The 18635-nt window shown below is 46.3% G+C and overlaps 1 protein-coding gene across 2 annotated transcripts in view; it reads right to left on the bottom strand.

The window, feature by feature from the left end:
- AMBRA1 (autophagy and beclin 1 regulator 1) overlaps window positions 1–18635 on the bottom strand; it is a 415934-nt gene that overhangs the window by 251352 nt on the left and 145947 nt on the right. For both annotated transcript variants that reach the window (XM_060261137.1, XM_060261136.1), the window contains 2 exons: window positions 1266–1346; window positions 1063–1163 (listed from right to left, as the gene is read on the bottom strand). In XM_060261137.1, the coding sequence (XP_060117120.1) occupies window positions 1063–1163; window positions 1266–1346 (182 nt within the window). The remainder of the gene's footprint in view (window positions 1–1062; window positions 1164–1265; window positions 1347–18635) is intronic.

Below are 18635 nucleotides of genomic sequence, written 5' to 3'. Positions count from 1 at the left end.
CCATAACTTACAAAACATGTATATTTACAAAATTTATATTCTCACTATAATCTTCTGCTATTAACAGGAAGAAGCCACATTTTTCTATCCAAGTGCAGCAACAGTAGCAGCTTTCCAAAATACCTAGCTGACTCAGAACATGTGTATCCAGCTTTCTCAGTACTGTTTAAAATCTAAAGTTATGTTGGTACATGTTGGTACAGTGTGACACAAACACTCCTAGATCACTCTTGTATTTGGTACTGAACATATACCAATTCAAACATCACAAACAAATTCTGTCATCACAAGCCTTCAGTTTCAGGCAACCAAAGTCCTATTTTATCTGTTGTCTTTCCATCCATCCATACAGCACTCTTCAGTCACCTGTACACTATAAACAGATGCAGCCATAACTTTAATATGCACCCATTATGATCAGAATTGAATGTTTCCTGTTCCTGAGCAGTTTTGCAAGCTTTAATATGAGCAGTTAGAGGAACCTGTAGCAAAATGATCATTAATTTGTCAGAATGTTAATTTTTAAAGAGGTGGGGGGAGAGAAGATGATGATGATATTGGATTTATATCTCCGAAGAGTCTCAGTGCGGCTCACAATCTCCTTTATCTCCCTCCCTCACAACAAACACCCTGTGAGGTGGGTGGGGCTGGAGAGGGCTCTCACAGCAGCTGCCCTTTCAAGGACAACCTTTGCCAGAGCTATGGCTGACCCAAGGCCATGCTAGCAGGTGCAAGTGGAGGAGAGGGGAATCAAACCCGGTTCTCCCAGATAAGAGTCCGCACACTTAACCACTACACCAAACTGGCTCTCCAGATACTTGGGGTCTGGTAGATTTTTTTTTAAATAAACTAATCTGCCCATCTCAGTTATAGGGCCCCCTACTCCAATTCTCCTTTTACATACATTTGCTCAAATTACAGAATGCACATTATTAGAGACAACCACAAATATCAGTGGATATATTAGTCACCCAATCTTGATCTGTACATTACAGCCAGTGCTTCACATGCCAACCGTAGTCTCTATGATATATTGAACAGTGGGGAACAGGAGATTCTTACCTGCCAAGACCCTGTTAACAGAGGAGTGAGTGGCCAAACCAGGCTGTCCACGTTCATGAAAAATCCCAGCATAAGGCAAATACTCTGGCAGCAAGAAACGCCTAGAATGGAGAACAAATCTGTAAGAAATACTGCCAGGCCACTGAGGACCTGGGCAACAGACTGCACTGCTGTCATGTCTTTGCTGAATACAAAGGCCTTACCTGGGGACAAAACGTCCAAGGGATGGTGCAGACATGCGAGCGTTCCGAGGGGCTCGGTGCCTTGATCTGTCTCCATTGTCCCTTTAAGAAACAAAACAAAACCACATTATTTTTAATTCAATATTGCAAGGTGACATTCAGGTCTTTGTATAGTCACTGAATTCATGGGTTTGGCACAGATGACTGTGGCAAAGTGACCACTGGAAGATTCAGCTGAGATTTGAAAAAGCTGCAGGGACAGCCCTTGGGACTCCAGCCATCCTTTAGAAACCAGATCAGAGAGATCAACTCTAGATTTACCATTTTGTTACATTACACAGAAAAACTTCATAGTGGAAACCTACAGAAAACTGAATCTTGGAAACAAAGCATTCATGAAAATTACTATTTTAAAGCCAGATTTGCTTAATTGCACCAGAGCAAAACCTCTATTTTCTCCACTGGCTTACCAACACATGAAGCAACTTTATAAAAGCTCACAATGCCCAGCCATTTCATGTTTTCCCCTTGGTCTTAGGCTCAAAGCCTTGACCATGAGATTTCTGTAATGAATGTCAATGCATCAAAAGCAGGTTTGCAACTTACACACCTGAACAGCATACTAAAAATTGCTACAGCACAGACACTGTCTCCAGATTTTGGTGCAATAATTCAACACAAGAGGTGTCAGTTATCAGAAACTGTTAAACAAACAAACTATTGTGAAAGTGCTAATCTTTTAAGCATATTTTAAATTTGTAAAGAATCTTTAATTGTGTTTGTGTCCTTTATAAAGTTTATATCTCCACTATCTGGCATAACATTTTATGACACACATGGCCAGGCCCGACAAGGTCTCATTTATGTCAGATCTGGTCCTCATAACAAATGAGTTTGACACCTCTGAAATAATCACTAATTCTATAAAAGGCTATTTTGTCCAGCACTATTCTCAAGTAGCCAGTAATTACTCCATTTGCAGAAGGGCCATAAGTGCAAATATTTCCTGCTCTCATCCCAACCCCAGTCTGTACGGACTTACCTGGAGTTGAATCCACCTCAACCTCAATCTGCAGCTTGCATACAACTAAACGGTTTCCAGAGGTGCACAGAGAGAAGGGAAAGTTACTGTTCACATTTCTTATTCTAAGACCTCCCTCCAGCCTATTAAGAAGATCAATAGTACAGCAACATTTAAGACCTCCTGCAAGTAAAGGAGAGCCCCTGAATAATTAATTAATACCCCCAATAATAATATTTGTCATGTTGAGTAAAAATATGCTTTGTCTTCAAACAAAGGGGTCTGTTGTAAAACTGCTGTTAGAAACTGATTCTACTGCCCACTGGGTGTGAGCTCCAGCTGTAAGATTAGATAAGGGAACAACCTCCTACAGGTGACTTGCTGTATATAGATAAGTAAGGAAACTTCGTCATGGAAATTTACTAGAAGGAGTTTTGTGAAGGCAGGACCTTTGAAATCAGATAAGCCTATGTGCCTGCCTGCTTGTTTTGTGTGAATAAAACTGTCTGTATATAGAATGATTGTAACTCAGGCATTTTGGGGGCCCATGGCTGACTGGGTTCTGCTTATGGTATCATAAAGTAAACCTTGCTTCAAACCAGTAAGTCTGTGCGGACCTCGTTATTTCTCTGCTTCATTTTGGTGCATTGATTGCTGGGAAATGAACGGGGTTAGGATATTTCCTTCCCCTTGGGGTAGCTGCATAACTGTCCGCTTTCCACCCTCATGGCAGGAAGACCGGACTAGGCGCCATGGTCACATTTTTGATTGAGTCCAGCTCTCTCCGTCCCGTTGGGAGAAGGTGTCCAGTTCGCCAACCAAGATCCCGCGCCTGGTTGAACCGACGTGTCCAGGGAATCAGATGATCTTCAGGGCTGTGAGTATGAACTGTCTGGGAATTCTGATTAACTCTCCTTAGGAGAGAAGAAGGGTCTGATCACCCCTTAAGCTCTGTATATTAGGCTCCGCTTTGGAGCTGAAGCACAGAAGCTAGGATCTGGAAGGATTTCTGTGGTGTGTGTGAATGAGAGGAGACAAAGCCTCTAAGCAAGAGGGATTTTCTCTTGTGCAGTTCCCAGCAGAGCGACCTCACTGGGTCACGAGAGAGAGGGAGTGAAAACCCCCAGGGCAACCTGGCTGCCAGACCCCTTACAGGCAGCTCCTGTTTTCCCTAGAAGTGTCTTGTCTAAACGTCTGGTACCATGGGTGCAAATCATTCAAAACCCCCGCTAGAGTACATGTGTAAAAACTTCAAGGAACATTTCTGTGAAATCAAACAGTTTGCTAAGAAAAATCAGGAACTCCAGCAACAGTTAGAAGCTAGTATTAAAGAAAAGGAAATTGCCAAACTTTTGCAAACTGCCCTGTAATCTTACAAATCCACAGAGAAGAGGCTAGAAATTCTAGAAGTACTGGGTAAGAGGAAATATAACAGAACAAATATAGGAGTTCAACCTCAGCCTTCCTCTCCTCCTCATGAAAATGAGAACACAGTCCCTGTTTCAGTTCTCTCATCTCAAAATAAGGGAGAAAATGTGGTCTCTGAGCCTACACAGAGTTCCACACTCATGCCACAAGGTATTCCTTTTAGCAAAAACTTGCTCTAGGCACTTCTACATGACCAAATCTCACTCATTCTTGTAAGAAGCTTCCTGCCCTTAACTTATCCCACTTGGGGAACTTAAAAGCCAGATTCTGCGGAATGTCAGAGAATAGTAGTTCCACATGGGCAGGCAAGGCTCCTTTGTCCCTAAACCTCCCCCCACCCAAAGAAAAATCTAACTTTTAAATTTGAATGTCTCTTAGAATAGAGAAACCTGGCTTTGTAAGGTAACAGAGACCTCTCTCCCCTTAACAAAATAAAGAAACAGAAAAGCAATGATTTGGACTAAAATTAGGTGAGGCCAGTTCTCAAGGATGAGGCCTGGAGATCTCCTGGAATCACAGCACAAAGTTCCAAGCTGCAGACTCAGTTTTCTCTGCAGGGTAATGGAAGTTTGGTGTTAGCGAAAGCTCAGAGCCTGGTTCCCTTCGGATCTCATATTTCTTTAGACTTCCATTCTAGATCTCTAGCAATCTGTCTTGGCTGGATATGGCAACCCCATTCAGGAAATAAAACTAACTGCAGAGAATGTGGCCTTGCCCAAAAGATCAGGTCTCTGTTAGTGTGACGAAGTCTGCCACCTGTCTGGCCAAGGTGGGTCAGCAGACTTGCCAAATGATAGTCCAACCAGGTCTAAAGTCTGGTATTTTCCCCAGAAACACCAGGAAGGTAGGTTGCCACCAGACTGGATAAATCCTTTAGCACAGAGGCCCCAATCAAGCCTCTGCCTATTAGGAATACTCTACAGAAAACCAAGCCACACCACTGCAGCAAGGGGTTCCCCAAGTCAGTTTTCACAAATTGGTAGTAGGCACTTCCAAAGGCTAGTGGGTAAGTTTGGCTCGGATTGTGGTGGCTCTGAAAGAAAATAACCACAAAAATAAACTTAAAGGAAGTTTATTTTACAAAATAGGCATTGGTTTTAGTGAGCCATACAAAATAACAACATTGTTCAATATAACTAGCTAACTGGGTATAAATTCAGAGAGCTAGATATTATCATACAATCCAAATGTCCAGATGGAATCCAAAGGTTTCCCCAAATGGAATCACATCAAGAAGCTGTTCAGCATAATAGGCTCTAGTCTCGGTTAGGCTAGGCAAAGAAATGTACTCATTATGTTATTTTTATGTCTCCAGACACTCGTGGTGTAGCCAATTAAGGCTGTGACAAGATGGCGGCGGTGGAGGAGCCCTAGCGCTAGAGCTCCTCGAGAAACAGCTCTCACCGCCATACAAGCTAAGCCAAGCTACTCGCTTTCCACCTTAGACGGAGGGACAAGCAGCTGAGAAAGGGAGGTGAGGAATTTTGAAGACCATTAAACTGTCCTCCCTCCCTGAAACGAACTAACTTGCCTGTGGTGCCCGGGCCGAGTCGCGCCGCGGAGTAGAGTGGGAAGGCGGCGGCGACGGGACCTGCTGTGGGCGGTGTGTGTGCCGCGGGAGAAGCGAGCTGAGTCAGTCGGGACCGTAGCCGGGCATAACTGAGGCGAACGAGGAGGTGGAGGAGCTGAGCCGACCGGACCGTAGCTGGATATTTTGAGGCGGTCGCGGAGGCGGAGGAGGCGGAGGAGTGGAGCGGGGGCTGGAGGAGCCGAGCCGCGAGTTTGAACTGTGAGCCGGAGGAGACAATACCAACGCCGAACTAGCTGAGGGACTTATCCCCTTACCCCCCCTCCCTGTATGGGAGTGTGACTTTGACTGGGGGTAGTGTGGGACTGATTGGCGACTGAAGGGTCCGAAGAACATTGGAAGGGCTGAATTGAGTTGCTGACAGGCGGATTAGGGCGGAGGCCGTGGGACAAAGGGGACGCGGAGGGCTCATACCCTCCGGGCCCCCCCGAGTCTGCATGGAGAGTTGCCCGAGTCTGCCGATCGGCCAGTCGGCCATATAACCAACATAAGAACATTTCAATGACCCTTACCCAGCTATTTACTTTTTGGCAATTCCCCCCTTCCCTCTTACCGCTCTACAAGAAGCAGGCTCCATATGGATACCAGTACGCCAGAAGGAAAGGGATAAGAACACGGCAAAATAAGAACACTGCACTCATAGGCACTAGCACTTTAAAATCATCGCTTATCACTCAACTGTTTACATCCCCCTGTCCCCATCCCCCATCCCATCAGATCTGAACTGCCACTTGAGAGATATTATTTATTACTAGTGTGGTTTATAGGCTATTTAAATTGGAAATTATTTATTGGCTAAAGTGAGAGTTTGAATTATAGCGAATTAATTAAGGAAGAATTTATTGGGAGGGTTTTTTATGATTAAGGAGCTTCTGAAACTAAAAACTGATCTGTGGCAAATTGATTAAGGAAAGATAATTATTGGGGAGGGTTTTATAATTAATAAGCCTTTAGATTAAACTAATTTAAATTTTAGCTAATAATTGTTGGGGAAGTTTAGAGAAGATTTAGTTAAATAGCTAATTAGTAAATGGCAGATTAGTTAAAATAGATAGGTCAGCTGGGAGGAGGGGGCGGAAGAGAGGGTAGTTGGACGGTTCCACCAATTTAGGGAGACATTAATAGGAGATGATTGGCCTGGGGATTCCAGTGCTCCTGGGGAGGGGAAGATATGACGGTGGGACGAGGCAGAATTACAAAGGAAGGAGATCGAGACACAACAGTGCTCAACCCCCTTCCAGCCTTCGTCCCATCCCGACGGTGACAGGTAGTGGGGCCAGGTTGAATTACTCGCCTCCGTCACTGGTGTTATGCAACGCCAGGTCCATTAATAATAAGACCTCTGTCCTGCAGGAGTTCCTGATCGAGCAGGATATGGACCTGGCTTGCGTGACCGAGACCTGGGTGCGCGAAGGGGAGACGGTAGCTCTCTCCCAGACCGTTCCCCCGGGATACTCGGTCTTTCACCAGTCACGGACTAGCGGGCGGGGGGGTGGGGGGGCGCTTTTCATACGAGAGGCTTACTCCTTTAGGGCTCTTCCGGCTCCAGAGATCCCAGGCGTTGAATGGGTTGGCCTGATGTGGGATGTTGGGGAGGGGTTGGCGATCTGGCTGGTGTACCGACCGCCTAACGCACCGGCCGGCGCCTTACCATCACTGGTGGATGCCGCAGCGGGCTGGGTGTTGGAGCACCCAAGGCTTCTGGTCTTGGGTGACTTCAATGTCCATGCCGACGACACGGCATCCAGCCAGGCGATGGACCTGGTGTCATCCATGGCGACACTAGGACTCTCCCAGGTTGTTACAACACCCACTCATCAGGCGGGACACATGTTAGACCTGGTCTTTGCGGCCGGAATATCAGTGACTGATATTGCAATGGAAGCAGTGCCATGGTCAGATCACTTTGCCCTTAAGGCCCGTATGGAGGTATCACCCAAAACCCGTTTAGGCGGAGAGCGTATTTTAGCTCACCCGCGGAGCCTGATGGACCCGGAACGGTTCCTAACGGCTCTACGGGATACCTGGCCCGCTGGCGATTCCCTGGATGGTCTGGTAGAGTCCTGGAACGATGGGCTCTCCAGGGCCATCGAGGAAATCGCACCCAGGCGCCCTCTGCGCCCCCGCCCGAAACCGTCGCCTTGGTTTAACCGGGAGCTGCGGCAACAAAAGCGGGGGCTCAGACGACTAGAGAGGCAATGGCGGCGTACTCGGGACGAAGTGACCCGAACATCTTATAGAGAGAGTTTGAAGGCCTATGAGATGGCAATCAAATCCGCAAAGAGAGCATTCTTTGCGGCTAAGATTGCATCCGCAACTTCGCGCCCGGCACAATTATTCGACATAATTAGAGGACTTACCACGCTGCCGCAAGGCAGGTTAAATTCTACTGAATTGGAAATAGGCTGTGAGGCTTTTGCGAAATTTTTTGCGGATAAAGTCACGTCACTCCGCCCCGACCCCCCTGCCAGTTTGGAGACAGTTAGCGAACCTGAGGCCCCGAGCCTGTCCTCGGATTATACTCTGGATGGCTTTGACCCCCTCAGTCTGGAGGAAGTTGACAGGATTCTTGTATCTGCTCGCCCAACAACTTGTAAATTAGACCCTTGCCCTTCCTGGCTTATTAAATCTTGCCAGGGGGATCTTAGATATCCCGTGCGGGATATCATAAATAGGTCCCTAACGGAAGGGCATTTTCCAACGCCACTTAAAGAGGCTGTGGTCCGACCCCTCTTAAAAAAGCCATCTTTAGATCTGGCCCAATTGACACACTATCGGCCGGTTTCAAATTTGCCCTTTCTGGGTAAACTTATTGAGAGGGCAGTGGCGAAGCAGTTACAGACCTTCCTGGATGACACTTCCATCCTTGACCCATTTCAGTCCGGCTTTCGCCCGGGACACGGGACGGAGACAGTGTTGGTTGCCTTAGTGGATGACCTTCAACGGCATCTGGATCGGGGTGGCTCGGCGGTGCTGATGTTGTTAGACCTGTCGGCTGCGTTCGACACGGTCGACCATCGGCTACTGACGTGCCGCCTCGCCGACGCGGGGATTCAGGGGTTGGCCTTACAGTGGCTTTCCTCTTTCCTGGAAGGTCGGGGACAAAGGGTCGCAATTGGGGGGGAGCTATCCCAGAGGCGCTCACTCGATTGTGGTGTGCCTCAAGGGGCGGTTCTCTCCCCGATGTTATTTAACATCTACATGCGGCCTCTTGCCCAGATTGCCCGAAGGTATGGGTTGGGATGTCACCAGTATGCTGATGACACCCAGCTCTATCTACTGATGGATGGCCAGCCTGTCTGCGCCCCGGAAAATCTTGACCAGGCACTACGGGCCGTGGCTGAGTGGCTCAGACTGAGCGGGCTGAAGCGAAATCCTACGAAGACAGAGGTCCTTTGCTTGGGTCGCCGCGGCCCAGGTAGGGGGATCCCCCTGCCGGCTTTTGATGGTGCGCCGCTGATGGCGGCGGACAGGGTCAAGAGCCTGGGGGTGCTATTGGAGCCTTCCTTAAAGATGGAGGCTCAGATAGCAGCCGCTGCCAAGTCCGCATTCTTTCACCTTAGGCGGGCAAGGCAGCTGGCCCCCTTTCTGGAGCGCGACGACCTAGCAACAGTGATCCATGCTACGGTCACCTCAAGGTTGGACTACTGCAATGCCCTCTAAATGGGGCTGCCCTTGTCTCGGACCCGGAAACTGCAGCTGGTGCAGAATGCCGCGGCCCGGCTGTTATTGGGTCTCCCAAAGTGGGGACACATCCAGCCGGGTCTCCGGACTCTGCACTGGCTTCCAGTGATATACCGAGTCCGGTACAAGGTGCTGGTTATTACCTTTAAAGCCCTATATGTCCTGGGACCTGCCTACCTGAAGGACCGTCTCTCCCCACATGTTCCCCAGAGAGCACTGAGGTCAGGAACACAAAATCTCCTAACTATCCCCGGGCCAAAAGAAGCCCGTCTGAAAGCCACCAGGGAAAGGGCTTTCTCCGTTATGGCCCCCGTATGGTGGAATCAGCTGCCGGAAGAGGTGAGGGCCCTGCGGGACTTGGCGCAGTTCCGCAGGGCCTGTAAGACGACCCTCTTCCGGCTAGCCTATACCTAACTGGCCAGCCATCTGTTTACAGGAAACTGATTTACTCTGTTTTTAATGTTTTAATTTGTTTTTAATGTTTTAATCTGTTTAAATATTTAATTGTTTTATATTTGAAATTGTTTAAATTTTATGTTGATTAACTGTTGGAAGCCGCTCTGAGCCATTTGTGGGAAGGGCGGGATATAAATCCCAAATAAATAAATAAATAAAGGCTATTCAGCTATCTCAGCACTAAAATTCAGTTGGTGCATTACAGTTAGCCCAAAAGAACTTAGATTCAGCCCTTTTAAAATGCAGCCAGGATGCAAACTAAACAAATACAATTTATTGCCATGATTGAGAGAGAGATTCAGAGAGTTGTACCTTTATTTTCACTTTTAAAATGCCAGAACCAAATACCTCTGAGAAAGAGAGATTAAACTAGTTTTGTTAAATATTTACTGCTTCAGTTCTATAAATTTCAGGCTCAAGGAAAGGCCTCTGAGCATGTACAGAGAGTGCCTAAGATCAGCCAAAATTGGAGCCTTGCCTAGAGATTGCAAATTTGCAGTCCTCCTGCCCTTTCCCATTAGGGAAGGAATGCTAATTCTCTCCTCCTTACTCAATCTGAAATCTTTAACAGAACCAGAAAAGGCAAAAGGAATAACAATTTTTTTTGAGAATGCAGTGCCCTATGACATTAAGAAGGAAAAAAAATTTTCACCTTAAGTCTCTCCTCTTAAAGCACAAGCAACTAGGTGTATTTAGAGAGAGAGACCCATCTTCTTTTATAAATCAGATCCATTACTAGCCAGGAAAGAAGAAATTTGGTCATTTGAAAATCTTAACTATTTGACTAAATTGATGGAAAACTCCAGGTATCACCTTTTTCACATGCAAATACGGAAACACCCAGAGCTTGAATTTTCTCCTCTCATAAGCAGAAAGAAAATCTTGTCTCTGATACAAAGTTAATCCAGTCTCCTTCAGAGAAGTAAATTGCCAACATCTTTGCAAAGAGTCAAAGTTTTTCTCTTTTGCAAAGAACTTTTGTTCTAGCATCTTTCACTGGATTTTGGCTAGGAAAACTTTTGCAGATCCTCTTTAGCTGTTTTAGGAAAGAAAAGACACAGCCAAATTTAGTCTTAATTGTAGAAATAAGAAATGTAAAATCTGAGCCCCCCACCAGGCAGATATCTCATCACCTTCCCCATCTTGTGATTAAAAGTTGCTTAACCTGAAAATAAACCTGTATCCTGGAAAATTTATCAAGATCAGATAAGAAAATACTGGGATTAATTGCCCAGCAAGGTTTATTATCTTCTCTTTCTATCTTTTGTTAAACCAATTTTCTCTCTCCCAGCCTTAGAGAGAGAAGGATCTTTTATATATATGCCCCATGGTATCTAAAGGGGAGGCACAATTGAGATATTTTTCTGAATTCTCATCTTCTCCTGATTTTGGGTCTAAAGATACAAATTCAAACTTTTGAAATTCTGCAAGAATGTCTCCACAAACAAAAAGACCACTCCCAGACAGGAAGATGCCTGGAGGGAAGATGTGCATACGTTGAAAGAAGCAAACCAGTTTGAAAGCTCCTTGGCTTGCTCAAAACACTACTTTGTGTTGCAAGGGTGCCAGTCTCCAGATGGAACCTGGAGATTGTCATGGGTGCTGGGGACCCTGCAGAGGAAGACGAGTCTGCCGAGGAAACTGTACCCCTGCCACCTGCACCAGTACCCCTGCCTCCTGCTGAAGAAGATCCCAGCCCCCCTGCCTCGCCCTCTCGGGTGGCTCATGTGCATGACCGCCTCCGTCAGGACCTCAGGGATCGGAGGAGGGCGGCACGCTCACAAGCAAGACGCTCCCTGAGTCCTGAGTTTTGAGAGGATTCTGGCCCTCCTAAGAGCAAGGATGCTTGAGTTGTAACAGGATCCTGGCTGCCTCCCAGAGCCAGCAATTAGCCCAAATGGGCAACAGCCAGCAGAGGGCTATATAGCTGTGGGCTTTGGGAGGAGGCTTTGTGGAAGCAACTAGTCATCTCCCTGACGTTCTAGCATCCACTCCGGCTTGACTTTGGTTCCTGACTCCCTGACTTTGGCTTTTGACTTCTGGACTCCCTGACCTCGGCTTCTGGACCTCGGACCTGCGATACTTGCACAGCGATTTGGATTTGGCACCTTGGATACTCCTGCTTGCTGGCTACAGACCTCGGACTGCCTCTGGACTTTGCCTGACCCGGCCCCAGCCGTGACAGAGATCACTCCCAAAAATATAATGTAATGCCCAGAACATTAAGGCCAGTGCCTCTGGGAGAGAAAGTGTCCAAGAAAATGGACTGCACGCCTTGTAATCTTCAAATTTAATCAAAATATTCAGAAATCTCCAGCCTGGAGCTGACATCCCAAAGTTCCACTTACAGCTAATCCTTCTCTGCTAGAGAAAAGGCCCTGCCTATAAACTGCCCTGAGGCTAAGAGTTCTCCTAGATTAGAAGTTTTTCCTCTGATAATTTATTTTTTTTGCTTTACCTTTTGAGTCTGAAAATATTTTTCTAGTGGCCATTATCAGTTTCCCTTGTACTTAGATTTTGTAGCTTTAATTTTAAGGGGAACACTTTTAAGATATTCAGCTTGTGATCTCCTTTGTTTTAAAGAAATGGTGCACCTAATAGAAGATCTTTTGTTAAGTTTTGAAGTTATAACATGTGTTATAGAAGAACATCTGTACCCTTCCTTGGGTAAAAATACCCTCTCACTGTGCATTTTCTCTCTTAAGTCCTGAGAAACTAATACTTCGTTTTACCAGTGATCCAGTTATTCTCACTGTCATGTTTCCCATAGCAATACCTTTTCTAGATTTGTTGGTAATTCATTACGCAGAATTCCTGAAAACTCTTGGTCTTCATTAGAAATCTGGACTTTAATACTGTTCTGCATTCCTCAAATGTATATCTTCATTTGATCTCTTAATATCATTTATAGTTATGTTCCATCTATGAACTCTGCATATCAGTCTTCCTACTGAGCTATTTGGTGAACCTCTTAACTGTGGAAAGAGGCATCTACATGCTTATCTATCTTATTTTATGCCTCCATCTAAAAATAATAATAATAATTTTTCATTTATATCCCGCCCTCCCTGCCGAAGCAGGCTCAGGGCGGCTTACATAACATAAATACATTATTACAGTAGTACAGCAATAAAATTCATAGCAATTAAAAGTACAATTACATTTAAAACAGCATTTAAACGAATAATTTAAAACCACAGTATGATATGGTGCTACAGTCTTGGTATAGGCATATAAACATAGTTTTCATGGCAATGATACAATTGTTCCACCTTAAAAGGCCAGCTGGAAGAGGATGGTCTTGCAGGCCCGGCGGAACTAATTAAGACCCCGCAGGGCCCGCACCTCTTCTGGTAGCTGGATCCACCAGTGAGGTGCTGTAATCGAGAAGGCCCGCTCCCTTGTCACTTTTAGTTTGGCCTCTGTTGGCCCAGGGATTTTCAGCAGATTTTCAGTACTCTCTGGGGAACATATGGGGAGAGACGGTCCCTAAGGTAGGCAGGTCCTCGGACATATAGGGCTTTAAAGGTGATAACATAAGAACATAAGAGAAGCCATGTTGGATCAGGCCAATGGCCCATCCAGTCCAACACTCTGTGTCACACAGTGACCTCTGCTCCATATTTTTATCTAACCCCCTCTTGAAGCTGGCTATGCTTGTAGCTGCAACCACCTCCTGTGGCAGTGAATTCCACATGTTAATCACCCTTTGGGTGAAGAAGTACCTCCTTTTATCTGTTCTAACCCGACTGATCAGCAATTTCATTGAATGCCCTCGAGTTCTTGTATTGTGAGAAAGGGAGAAAAGTACTTCTCTGTCTACCTTTGTCAGACTAAGCGGGCTGAAGCTGAATCCAACGAAGACAGAGGTCCTGTGCTTGGGTCGTGGTGCCCTGGGAGGGGAAATCCCCTTGCCAGTTCTTGACGGTGTGCAGCTTAAAGCGGCACACAAGGTCAAGAGCCTGGGGGTTCTTCTGGAGCCTTCATTATCAATGGAGGCACAGATAGTGGCCGCTGCTAAGTCCGCGTTCTTTCATCTTCGACGGGCGAAGCAGTTGGCCCCCTTCCTGGAGCGCCGCGACCTAGCAACGGTGATCCATGCTACGGTCACCTCGAGACTGGACTACTGCAACGCCCTCTACATGGGGCTGCCCTTGTGCCGAATTCGGCGGCTGCAGCTGGTGCAGAACGCGGCGGCTAGACTGTTGCTGGGGCTCCCAAGGTGGGAGCACATACAGCCGGGGCTGCGCGGGCTGCACTGGTTGCCAGTGGCATACAGAGTTCGCTACAAGGTGCTGGTTATTACCTTTAAAGCCCTATATGACCGAGGACCTACCTACCTAAGGGACCGTCTCTCCCCATATGAGCCCCAGAGGGCACTGAGGTTATCTGGGAAAAACCAGTTGAATATCCCTGGGCCAAGGGAGGCCAGACTGAAGGCCACCCGGGACCGGGCCTTCTCTATTACCGCTCCATTACTGTGGAATCAACTCCCTGAGGAGGTGAGGGCCCTACGATGTTTAGATGGATTCCGTAGGGCCTGCAAGACCCACCTCTTCAAGATGGCCTTCAACTAGTGGAAAACTAGTGACAAACTAGGTATGCTGCTGGAAATGCTTTTATTCTTGAAATGCTTTTACTCTCGGAAATTTACTGAAACCTGTTTATAACGCCATATTGTTAAGTTAATTTTAATAATTTGTAATTGTTTTAACCATGTTTTATAAGTATAATTGATGTAATGTGTGTTTTCTGTTGTGAGCCGCCCTGAGCCTGCTCCGGCGGGGAGGGCGGGATAGAAATAAAAAATTATTATTATTATTATTATTACCTTCTCCATCCCATGCATTATCATGTAAACCTCTATCATGTTACCCAGCAGTCGATGTTTCTCCAAACTAAAGAGCCCCAAGCATTTTAACCTTTCTTCATAGGGAAAGTGTTCCAACCCTTTAATCATTCTAGTTGCCCTTTTCTGCACTTTTTCCAATGCTATAATATCCTTTTTGAGGTGCGGTGACCAGAAATGCACACAGTATTCCAAATGAGACTGCACCATCGATTTATACAGGGGCATTATGATACTGGCTGATTTGTTTTCAATTCCCTTCCTAATAATTCCCATCATGGCGCTGGCTTTTTTTATTGCAATCGCACACTGTCTTGACATTTTCAGTGAGTTATCTACCATGACCCCAAGATCTCTCTCTTGCTCAGTCTCTGCCAGTTCACACCCCATCAACTTGTATTTGTAGCTGGGATTCTTGGCCCCAATGTGCATTACTTTGCACTTGGCCACACTGAACCTCATCTGCCATGTTGACGCCCACTCACCCAGCCTCAACAGATCCCTTTGGAGTTCCTCACAATCCTCTCTGGTTCTTACCACCCTGAACAATTTAGTGTCATCTGCAAACATGGCCACTTCACTGCTTACTCTCAACTCCAAATCATTTATGAACAATTTAAAGAGCATGGGACCCAGTACTGAGCCCTGCGGCACTCCACTGCTTACCGTCCTCCACTGCGAAGACTGCCCATTTATACTCACTCTCTGCTTCCTGTTACTCAGCCAGTTTCTGATCCACAAGAGGACCTGTCCTTTTACTCCATGACTCTAGAGCTTACTAAGGAGCCTTTGATGAGGAACTTTATCAAAAGCTTTCTGGAAGTCAAGGTAAACAATATCTATCGGGTCTCCTTTGTCCACATGTTTGTTCACCCCCTCAAAGAAATGTAACAGGTTAGTGAGGCAAGATCTTCCCTTACAGAACCCATGCTGAGTCTTCCTCAATAACTCGTGTTCATCAGTGTGCCTACTCATTCTGTCCTTGATAATGGTTTCTACCAACTTTCCCGGTATTGAAATCAGACTGACTGGCATGCAGTTTCCTGGATCTCCTCTGGAACCCTTTTTAAAGATGGAGGTGACATTTGCTATCTTCCAGTCCTCAGGAACGGAGCAGATTTCAATGAAAGATTACATATTTTTGTCAGGAGATCCACAAGTTCAACTTATAGTTCTTTCAGAACTCTTGGATGTATGCCATCCGGACCTGACTTATTAGTTTTTAATTCGTCTATTTTTATTTATTTTATTTATTTATTTATTTATTTATATTGGGATTTATACCCCGCCCTTCGCACCGAAGTGTCTATCAGTTGTAGGGCCTCCTCTCTTGTTACCTCAATCTGACTAAGGTCCTTCAACGCCCCTTCCAATATAAGTGGTTCTGGAGCAGGCAAACACTTCTCATCTTTCACAGTAAAGATGGAGGCAAAAAATGCATTCAGCTTCTCAGCCATTTCCCTATCCTCCTTCAGTAATGCTTTGACCCCTTGGTCATCCCAGGGCCCCACTGCCTCCCTGGCTGGTTTCCTGCTTCTAATATATTTGAAGAAAAATTTATTGGTGGTCTTTATGTTTTTTGCAATATGCTCCTCATAGTCCCTTTTGCCTGCCTGATCACAGTCTTGCATTTGATTTGCCACAGCCTGTGTTCCCTTTTATTAATCTCACTTGGACTAGTTTTCCACCGCTTAAAGGAGTACTTCTTACCTTTTACAGCTCCCATTACTTTGTTTGTTAACCATGCAGGCCTTCTCTTATACCTGTTTGTGCCTTTTCTAACGTGTGGTATATATTTTATCTGAGCTTCTAGGATTGTAGTTTTAAATAGCCTCCAAGCTTCCCCAAGGGTTTTGACTGTATTTACCTTTCCTGTCAGTTTCCTCTTCACATGCCTCCTCATCTCAGAGAATTTACCCCTTTTAAAGTTAAACGTGGTTGTGCCGGTCTTTTGGGGCAACTCTCTATTTATACAAATGATGAAATCAATAACGTTATGGTCACTGCTCCCAAGCGGTGCGATCACTTTTACATCTCTCACAAAGTCTTGGGCATTACTTAGGACCAAATCCAGGATCGCCCCACCCCTGGTAGGTTCAGAGACCATCTGTTCCATAGCACAGTCATTAAGAGCATCTAGAAACTCAATCTCTTTCTCTCAACCAGAACACATATTGACCTAATCAATCTGCGGGTATTTAAAATCACCTATGATGACACAGTTTTTATGTCTAGCCACTATCTTTAAGCCTTCCATCATATTATAGTCATCCTCTTATCTTTTGATTTGCTGGGTGATAAAGTCCCATAGTTAAATTTCCTTTTGGGCCCTCTATTTCGACCCAAAGCATTCCTAGAAGGGAATCTAATTCTCTGACCTCAGTCTTACTGGACCGTATGCCCTCTCTGACATACAGAGCCATCCCACCTCCAACTCTTCCCTCACTATACTTCCGATATAACTTATATCCCGGAATCACGGTGTCCCACTGATTCTCCTCATTCCACCAAGTTGCTGAAATTCCCACAATGTCTATGTTTTCTCCCAACACTAAACATCCCAACTCACCAATTTTACTTTGAACACTTCTAGCATTTGTGTACAAACATCTATAATTTCCCAGGCAAGCTAGGCCTGCCACCTTTCTCCTGCTGCCTCGAGACCCTAGCAGGCAGTCCATTCTGTTTGTCACCATCTCAGTGGACAACTCTGATCCATTATCCAGTAGAAAAGTAACAGCTAACCCTTTATCTCTTTGAGATGAGTCCTCCCGAATCAGAGACATTTCATCTCCTGTCGGCTTTCCCCCAAGATTTAGTTTAAAAACTGCTCTGCCATCTTTTTAATTTTAAGCACCAGCAGCCTGGTTCCATCTGGGGACAAGTGGAGACCATCTCTTTTGTACAGCTCCTGCTTGTTCCAGAAAGCATCCCAGTGCTTAACAAACTTAAACCCTTCCTCCTTACACCATCATCTGATCCACACATTGAGACTTCTAATTTGTGCCTGTCTCTCCTGTCCTGCACGTGGAACAGGTAGCACTTCTGAGAAGGCTACCTTGGAGGTCCTGGCCTTAAGTCTCCCGCCTAGCAGCCTAATTTTTTCCTCCAGGACCTCATGACTGCATTTCCCCACATCGTTGTGCCAACATGCACCACGACCAGTGGCTTCTCCCCAGCACTATCATCCTATCTACTACACGTATAATGTCCACTACCTTTGCACCAGGCAGGCAAGTTACCCAATGGTCAGTATGCGGTTTTGCCACCCAGCTGCCTACTTGCCTAAAGATCGAATCACCAACTATCAAGACCCCCCCTCTCTCCCTGCCCAGGGATGTTTCCTTGGCGCGAAAGGATTCCCGCTCACCAACTGAAGAAGAGGTCCCTTCTGAGGGCGCATTCAGCCCAGTGCCCTGTTCCCTCTCGACCCTCATGCTCCCTGGCAGCAACAGGGCTGCCACATTCAGAGCGGGCCTCATCTAACACGTCCCCGGGAGTCTTCTCTGAGTGCCTAACTGACTGTCTCTGCTTCTCCAGGTCAGTCACCTCAGCCTCAAGGGTACGAACTCATTCCCTGAGGACCAGGAGCTCCTTGCATCGAGCACACACCCAAGACTTCTGTCCTGTGGGCAGATAGTCATACATGTGACACTCAGTGCAAAACACTGGAAAGCCCCCACCCCGCTGCTGACATTCTAACTTCATGATAGCTTTTGAAAAATATACAGTCCCCTTTTAAACCCTGTTTGTTTATGTGGCTCCCTGTCTGGAGAGTATGCTTACCTTATTGGGAACACAAGGAATCTGGGTTCCTGGTCCTTACACAGCTCCCAGGCCAAAAGCCCTTTAGCTCTCACCTTTCGGCTCGCGCCAAAGGCTCACGTCTCTGGCAAGGCGCAGCTTAATAATGCAAAGAGGGTGGGGAACACAGCCACTCCTAATCCATCAGCAACAATCACCTTCAATCACCTTCACCTTCTGCCCTTCACACGAACTCAGAAGTTTTCAGCAATTCCCTCAGCTCACGCTTGTAGCACTTCTCTGCTCTATCCCAGAGCTCTCTGCAATGTGCAGCACATTGTAACGAACTCGGTACACAATTGGCAGTCAGTGCAGTTCCCACAGCCTAGCCTGTATATGTTCCCACCTAGGGAGTCCCATTAACAGCCTGACTGGCGCGTTCTGCATTAGCTGTAGTTTTCGAGTTCAGCAGAGGGGCAGCCCCATGTAGAGGGCATTGCAGTAGTCTAACCTCGAGGTGACCGTTGCATAGATCACTGTTGCCAGATCATTACGTTCCAGTAAAGGAGCCAACTGCCTCACCCGCCTAAGATGAAAAAAGGCGGATTTAGCAGTGGCTGC

Source organism: Heteronotia binoei, chromosome 21 (genome assembly GCF_032191835.1).
Source record: "Heteronotia binoei isolate CCM8104 ecotype False Entrance Well chromosome 21, APGP_CSIRO_Hbin_v1, whole genome shotgun sequence".
Taxonomy (NCBI): domain Eukaryota; kingdom Metazoa; phylum Chordata; class Lepidosauria; order Squamata; family Gekkonidae; genus Heteronotia; species Heteronotia binoei.
The sequence above is the reverse complement of the archived record's forward strand: the minus strand, read 5'-3'. Positions and strand labels throughout refer to the sequence as shown.